Raw genomic sequence first — 8,587 nt, forward strand, 5'->3', positions numbered from 1 at the left:
TTGGTAGGTTAAAATAATACTGATACATTAAAATAATTACAGCTATAAAATGCCTAGTGAAACAATTGCTGTGAACATGCCAAGGATATGCCTAAATGCTTGAGATAATATACTAAGTTTTCTATTCTAAAAAAGTAGGAAGAGAGGCTAGTGATGGTTGGCAACTTTCTCCCTGGTTAAACAATACTTGTTCCTCTATACCACAAGTTAAGGAACTTCCATATATAATAGATCTCTGGAAAAATCCCCCCTCATAATCAGTTTAACAGTTAAAGTAAACATAAAACTTGTCATTGTTAACAAAAAGGTGAATTAGTACCAACCAAAAGAAAACCCAAATGTGTATCGGTACACGTTGTTGGGAGTAAAGAAGTGTGGCGTGTTTCTTCATTTTTAATGGGTTTTGTGAGTTAAAATTAATTTGTTTTCCATGAATCTACTTGATCAGTTCCTCATCTTTCCTCACCGGGCCCCACCTCCTTTGTAACCAATGTTTGTCTGTGATAAATGCCAGCGTTCCTCAGGCAGCGTAGCAGTACAATACCTAGGCCACCAGGGTGCCAAAAAGCTCTGTGGGGACGTATCCTTGGGGAATGCCCCCCATCTCCTTGATATTTGAGGTGTAGGGAACGGGATGACAGGATGCATGCCAGCAAAGTGAAGCAAGTAGGGTGCTGTTGGGTGTTTAAGGGCATGAAGATGCCGCCCAGATTAGGAAGCCCTTGATCCATCCATCCTAGAGCTCTCCCTTAGTAATCCTGGCATCCATTTACTTAACGCTCTTTATGCTCCACCAAGTGCTTTACGTGCACAATTTTAATTAAGCCTCACAGCCTTATGAGGTAAGTATTCTTTCGATTTTCTAGATGGGGCACTGAGGTTCACAGAGACTTGAGTATTTTTCCTAAGATCACACAGAAATTAACCACAAGAGCTAGAATTGAGCCTAGACCTATTTGATTTCTACATGCCTGTACTTAACCACTCAGCCACATACCTCACCTACCAAGAAGTACAAAGGAGGCCCTTTTCAGCCTAGGAACACGTGTGATAAAGCTCCTGTGAAACTCTGTGCTCCATGTTGCATCTGTGATCTGCTGTGCCTGGTAAGGTACTTAATGAACGCATTGAATAATGTGGAAACATATCTGTTGGACACGAAATTATTTATTTGAATGGGTCACATTCAGAGTGATGTTTTAGAAATAAATCCTGACTATTGACATGTTTTAATTTTCCTTTATTTAAACTTAAACCTTTAGTGGTATAATCAGCCATTTGGGAAGACCCATTGTAAGTGCCCAAGTAAAATTTAATTTGAATTCCACTTCTGTACTTCTACTGTAACTTTTTCCCCTTCTATTTTCCCTATTCCTGACCTTTATGTTTTCATCTCCAAGCAGTCACCATTTTATTGGTTATGAGACTGATGAGTTGAATAATTCCAGCCATTTGAAAGTATTCCCAAGAAAACCCAGGACCCCAGAATAACTAGTGTCCTCTTTTTGCCTTAACAGATGATGTGGATAAGAAAATTTTCATGTCTTTGGCTAAAAAACAAAATTCTTAATTGGCATATTGTGATTGGTTTGATTACAGAGTGATGTAAGTTGGCCTAAAATCAAAAGTTGGTTATTCTCTTTATAGTTCAATTTACCAAACATATTAGTGTAAACTTATAAACACAGTCTTACTCATAAAAGAAATGAAAGACAGTTTCAGGAAACAACAGCTGTTTTTGCACGCTAACCTAGCGGCAAACTTAAAAAAAAAAAAAAAAAAGAACAGTTAATGGTTTAAGTGAAACCATCCCCCTCCCAATCTAATCTGATTTTAACTTGATACGTCTATTGCCTGATTTCTAAAAGCTATACAATAGGTTTTACTACTACTGTATTAAATATACTACTTTAATGGTCTTTCTACCATCTGCCAAATGTTATTTTTTGACTGAAGAGAATAAGATGGGGAAGACTCATGGATGATGCCTTTATAATTACTCAGGTGGCCCACTTTCATTGCCTTCTAGCAAACTCAAGCACATACTACTTGGTAACATATCAGAAGAGTCTTATACTAAAACCAGATGAAATGTAGCTACTTATAAATTTATATGCTGGCAAGAAGCAAAGATGCAAGGATTTAAAATGCAAGGCCTTTTATGTCTGTAAGTATTGGTAAATACAAACTACATGATAATAGCTTGTAAACATGCTAGTTTTGAACCAGTTTATTGCCGCTTACATATTTATATTCAGGTGCTTAGTTGACTTTGTCATTAAGAAGTTTAAATCGTTTCCTTATATCCAGGAGAACCAAATCATTGAGGTCCATTGGTAGTGACAGAATTGTTCATCCTTTCTATCAAAATCTACCACAGATCACTAGGGGGCAGGAAGCCATTAGAGTTACTCATTTGTTGACAAAAAAGGTGGTGTAAACATTGTAGTGCAGTACTTGGCTCTGAATCGAATGTATCAATATACTCATCATCATTGTGACCAAGTAAGACGTCACAGGAAACTCTCAGGCCGGGGGATGACAAATATGTAAAAGACATTTCCTTTCAGAATCAGGAATATTAACAATTTTATGTGAGAAAACTTGCATGACTCTCTGTACTTACCTATGTGAGAAAGGAATAGTTTAAAGAGGACAGCCTAGGAAGCCCCCACTTAAGCTTTATTTCAGAAGTTACTATGTTGTTTTTATTGTACTTAATACCAGTCAGAATCAGCAAAGCTCATTTTTGGATGACAGAAATAGAATTCCATCCAGATTATGAAGGCCATCTTTTCTTTCAAATGCTTATGCATTCCCTGATGTGGGAGAAAATATTTTAAGAGACAATCTCTTTTAAAAAAAAAAAAAATAGGGTAAAGCATTGTTGCAAAAAATACAATTCTACCCAGAATCACTGAGGCAGTTTAGGAGAGTTGTGAACTGAGGAATTTGAAGGAAAGCTCCTTCTCAGCGTTCATGTGTGTACTTTATTTTTGTTTGCAGAGTGTGCAACATTTAATATTTGAAGAAAACAATGTCAGTGTGATGGCTGAAGGCACTCAGTAAAGAGAACATGAACTTTTAAATTTGTTAGATAGATCTTCCAATCAGAGATTTGCCATTAACAAGTTAAAATGCATCGCGTGGCACCTGGCTGGCTCAGTCAGTACAGCATGTGGTGCTTGATGTCGGAGTTGTGAGTTCGAATCCCGCCTTGGGTGTAGAGATTACTTACATAAATAAACTTTAAAAAAAAGGTTAAAGCACATTGTAAAATTATTTGATTTGAATGAAGAAAGAACTCTTAACTGCTTCCTTTCTCCCTACTTTACCTGGCTGACCTCTTACTCTTCATGTTGTGTGTGTCCTACCCATTCTAGCTTAAATCACAAGAAAAAAGGTGCCCCTAAAGTTGAAGAATTGTATTAGTAATAAGAACACCTTGTATTTGAAGTATTCAGTGAGTTACATTAAGGAAGAAATTAAATAAATTTAAGTCCCAGGAACTATGCTTTTGCTTCCATTCTTTGTTCTCGTAATATTATGCTGGCCTAGTACCCTAAGCCATGAAATTCTGACCTAAGAATTATGTTGTATCTTGTAGAGCAGTCAACTTGTAATATTATTTTTCTTGAGTTTTGTCTTTTTCTGTGTGGCAGTGGTGAAATAGGGCCTTCTAAACCTCTGGAGAAGTGAGATCTGAATTTGGAGAGGACATGGGGAAGAATCAATCTTCAACAGATAATCTTTAAGTCCAGACCCAGGAATATCAGATCTGAAGTGACACCATCTTTTCTGTCTTCCTGACAAACCTCATCAATCCCAAAGGTTCCAGTTTCAAGGATCCAAGAAAACTCAGTAAAGATCACTTTGGAATCACTTTGCTGTGACAAAATTGATTCACAGTGACTCTCCTAGTATTTGTGGAAAATCTGCTAAAGAAAAGTAACAGAATATTCATATGGCATCAGTGGTTAAAGCTACACTAAAATGAGACTTTATATGCTAATTATCTTCCATGGTCCCTTCTAAAATAAAAGGGGTTGCTAGGCTACTATAAATATATTATAAAGAGATAATAACGCATCTGTGTAAACACATATAATCCTAAAATTAAAATAATCTCAATCACAGTTTGCATATTATGAAATGTAGTTAGACAATTAAAAAAATTACACTCCAAAATCTACAGTTTAGAGTATAAATAAAGAGATGTGGGTACAGAGAAAAAAACAATGAGACCAATTTTTTAACAAGAAAAGATAATCTACTTTTTACTCGTTGTAATGTAACATTTGCCCTTCCTCCTTTTTCGCTGTATATACTCGTCACAAACTTGATTATTAATATTAATGAAGCTCCCTTTAAGCCTGTTAACTCAAAGGAAAACCAAAGTGGTTATTACTTCAATAGTAGATTTTCATAAATCACAGACAACAAAAAGAATGTATCTTAAGACGCATTATTTTCTTCTGAATTTAGCAATATAACCTAATAAGGTAGAATGAGTTTCTGTTAAATATTTATTCTCAGTATTAACATATAATACCATATTTCTCAGCTTTCAAATTTCAAGATAAAATTTAACTAAGTATTGAGTGAAACGATTGATGTGTTTAAAAAAAAAACAAAACACCTTTCACCGGGAAATGAAATGTTTGAGGAGATTTTAACCTGGCTTCAAATACTTTGTTTTATATATATATATATATATATATATATATATGCTCATACACACGTTTCTTAACCATATGAATCTTACAGCCATACTATTTCCTTATTGTGAGATACTCATAGTTTTATTTTTGTTTAACTGTCTATCCAATTCATTATTATTATTGTTTCTTATGCAATATCCTGATGTTATATATTTCCAGAAATGCTTATTTTGTTTTTATGCCTATTTCTTCAAATGTTTTAGTAAAGAATTACACAAAGAAATCTAACTTAGAGTATATATAATAGTATATGCAAAAGTTAAGTCATTTAAAATCTCTAGCTATAAAGTGGGATGATAACTTGAATATTCCTTCTAATAATTAGACTAACAAAAACTTAGATAAAATTAATTAGAATGAAAGTTAATTAGAATGTGGTAGTGGGTATAGGGGCCTGAAGGGATAGGAGAAATAAAGACTTCGAGTTCATACGAATTCAACTGCCTTAAGAGAAATAAGTTTAGAAAAGTGTTAGATTCTAAAAAACAAAAACAAAGTAAAAAACTATAGCTAATCTCTTGGGAAGCATATGAACCTGCAGACTTATAACAAGTAGGAAACAGACAAGATAAAAGATTACCGGTAATTAAAGGTGCCAGATCGATACAGTAGAGACTCAACAAATAATGACTGTAGAAGTAGATTTAGAAAAGAAATATGGCTTAAATTTTGACTGTACTAAACTATAACTGTAATGAATTACAATAATTATAAGTGATATAAATGCATTCTACAATGTGATTATTTTCTGTATGTTAGTATGAAATGGAGTTACTGAGTTACATGGAAAATTTTTGTTACATATCTTAATCCGTTGCTTTTACCTAATAAAATTTCCTCCTCTATGTTCAGAAGTTAAACTGTCTGTATATTACTTTTATTTATACAGTATTTCTTCAACCTGGCTCTTTTACAGAATTACTTGTCTGAAAAATTATTATCAACCCCATCCATTCCCTAATACAAAAATAATAAAATATCGGAGACAGCTAATTATTGTGTTCCTGAGCAGCTTAAGAAGTGCACAAAGCAGGGACACCGGGCTGGCTCAGTCTGTAGAGCATGCGACTCTTGAGCTCAAGGTTGTGAGTTAGAGCCCCAGGTTGCAGGTAGAGATTACTTAAAATCTTAAAAAAAAAAAAAAAAGCATGCAAAGCAAAACTACAAAAAGTTCTTATTGCCAAATCCTGGATTATTTTATATAGAATGATTAGAAAAGTACTATCTTATGGAAAACACAGATGGCAAAAAATCAATTAGGTTTCCCCATAATATAAAAAGGAATAATAGGGGCACCTGGGTGGCTTGGTCGGTTGAGCGTCCAACTCTTGATTTCGGCCCAGGTCATGATCCCACGGTCATGGGATGGAGCTCCTCACTGAGCATGGAGCCTGCTCAAAATTCTCTCTTTCTCCCTCTGCCCTTCTCCCCGCTCGTGCTCTCTCTCTCCCTAAAATAAAAAAAGAAATAATCATTTATAAAAAAATGCACTGACATAGTATTTAGTTCTTTCAGAGGGTTAATTTTCAAAATGACAATTTATTCAGAGAAATAACTTCCTTACCAATATAATTCATTTTGTCTATGTTCAGCTTAAGAGATGAAAGTTGCACCCATCCCCCAAAGTGATCAGCAAAGTGTAGTCTCTTCATTGCAGTCCAGTTCCCAAAGATGATTGCCATAATTGCACAGAATCTAGTTAAGTATTAACAATTACGACAATATTGGGTCAGTCAGACTATTCCACAAGATTCTATCCTCAAAGCTAGCACTGTACAGAACTGAAGTAAGGCCCAGTTAGTGTTATTGTCACAGATTCACTTCTTTTCTGGAAAAGACTCTCTTCCAGGTGCAGGTCTTAGCTTTCCATACCAGGACATGTCCTCCTCCAGACCACAGTGTATCTGCAGTTTAATTGTAACTTTTAAAGACTCAGGTTTTTAAGACTAAAAGAGCAAATGGTGAAATTTTTCCTATAGTGACAGGTGATTGGATAAAAATTTGGGGACAGGGTACTTCCAATGAACTATAAAATGGAAGTATTTATAGAGATTTTGTTTTGTTTTTTAATGTTTATTCTTTTTTTTTTTTTTAATTTTTTTTTCAACGTTTATTTTATTTTTTGGGACAGAGAGAGACAGAGCATGAACGGGGGAGGGACAGAGAGAGAGGGAGACACAGAATCGGAAACAGGCTCCAGGCTCTGAGCCATCAGCCCAGAGCCTGACGCGGGGCTCGAACTCACAGACCGTGAGATCGTGACCTGGCTGAAGTCGGACGCTTAACCGACTGCGCCACCCAGGCGCCCCTTTTAATGTTTATTCTTAAAAAAAATTTTTTTTAACGTTTATTTATTTTTGAGACAGAGAGAGACAGAGCATGAATGGGGGAGGGTCAGAGAGAGGGAGACACAGAATTGAAACAGGCTCCGGGCTCTGAGCTGTCAGCACAGGGGCCCGATGCGGGGCTCGAACTCACAGACCGCGAGATCGTGACCTGAGCCGAAGTTGGCGCTCAACCAACTGAGCCACCCAGGCACCCCTAATGTTTATTTATTCTTGAGAGAGGGAGAGACACATAGGGCAAGCAGGGGAGGGGCAGAGAGAGAGACAGAGACAGAGACAGAGAGAGAGACAGAATCTGAAGCAGGCTCCAGGCTCCAAGCTGTCAGCTCAAACTCAAACTTCCCAAAACCATGAGGTCATGACCTGAGCCGAAGTCAGACTGAGCCACCCAGGCGCCCCTATAGAGATCTTAAATAACCAGTTCAGCTCCACTTTGCTCGTAGGCCGTCAAATTACAGGCTGCTACTTACTACACTTTCTCTTCAGGCCAACATTAACTCCTCAAAACAATCCACAACCTTTATGAAAGTTGTGTCTGGGTAGGGTTTGAGAGGATTCCAGAAAATCCATAAGTACCCCCCCCCCCCCCGGTAATTCTGGAAAAATTTCTTCTTATTCAGTCTCCTTAGGGCAGGCCTGACTACCCAGGTACATAGTTCTAGACTTAATCTTACCCATCTTTGTATCTCTAGTACAAGTATTTTCAGATGTGAATTTGTTTCAATTTTTGGTCCTGGTAGTATTATTTAGTACAGAAATGTAAGAGAGAGGCAGAGAATCTTCTTCTTATATGGGAAAAAAAATGAAGTTATTATTTCCCAGTTTTTGGTTAAATAATGTGCCTCAGGCTGCTCTTCATAAACACTGAGCTAGTGAATCACTACTGTGTTCCAGGTATTCTTCTGGGTGGTGGGGATTATTAATTAGAGGCTTTGACATATGTTGAAGCTCTTGTTTTTTCCAGACTGTGTAGAATTTCAGTTTTTGGATTTTAAAAATATTTGAAACACCCCAGTATTTATAATCTGCCAAAGAGATTTTTCCCTTGTTGAAAATCAGTAATGATCTCTGTGTAAATAGTAAACTACCAAACTTTGTTTCAATTGAATGTTAATAGTCAAGCTTTAAAAATCCTTGTAAAATTACAGGAAAATTTAGAAAAATTATTGACAATCCTACCATCTAGAGATAATCAATTTTGGTTCATTTTCAATATATGTAAGATTATCCTACATACAGAATAGGATACAAAAGTCTTATATCTTATTTTCCCATTTAACTATACCAGGAACATTTTCCTATGTCATTAAAAATTCTCGGGGCACCTGGGTGGCGCAGTCGGTTGGGCGTCCGACTTCAGCCAGGTCACGATCTCGCGGTCCGTGGGTTTGAGCCCCGCGTCAGGCTCTGGGTTGATGGCTCAGAGCCTGGAGCCTGTTTCCGATTCTGTGTCTCCCTCTCTCTCTGCCCCTCCCCTGTTCATGCTCTGTCTCTCTCTGTCCCAAAAATAAATAATAAATG

At 36.6% G+C, this 8,587-nt stretch overlaps 1 protein-coding gene and 1 non-coding gene across 4 annotated transcripts in view; one reads left to right on the plus strand and one right to left on the minus strand.

The window, feature by feature from the left end:
• The window catches only part of ZBTB1 (zinc finger and BTB domain containing 1), a 29,144-nt gene extending 23,563 nt beyond the window's left edge, over window positions 1-5,581 (plus strand). The window contains exons 3-4 of one of the 3 annotated variants that reach the window (XR_009264532.1): window positions 2,030-2,167; window positions 3,663-5,581. Coding sequence is in view for 2 of the 3 variants with exons in the window: in XM_058739297.1 (XP_058595280.1) it covers window positions 2,030-2,090 (61 nt within the window). In the remaining variant the exon portion in view is untranslated. Of the gene's footprint in view, window positions 1-2,029; window positions 2,639-3,662 lie in introns of those variants that run through there. The other 2 variants (XM_058739299.1, XM_058739297.1) reach the window with 2 other exon arrangements.
• Window positions 5,582-6,344: 763 nt separating this feature from the next.
• LOC131518545 (small nucleolar RNA SNORD2) lies at window positions 6,345-6,413 on the minus strand. The gene has a single exon (XR_009265209.1). It is a non-coding gene; the product is annotated as a small nucleolar RNA SNORD2 (small nucleolar RNA).
• Window positions 6,414-8,587: the final 2,174 nt, after the last annotated feature.

Source organism: Neofelis nebulosa, chromosome 7 (genome assembly GCF_028018385.1).
Source record: "Neofelis nebulosa isolate mNeoNeb1 chromosome 7, mNeoNeb1.pri, whole genome shotgun sequence".
Taxonomy (NCBI): domain Eukaryota; kingdom Metazoa; phylum Chordata; class Mammalia; order Carnivora; family Felidae; genus Neofelis; species Neofelis nebulosa.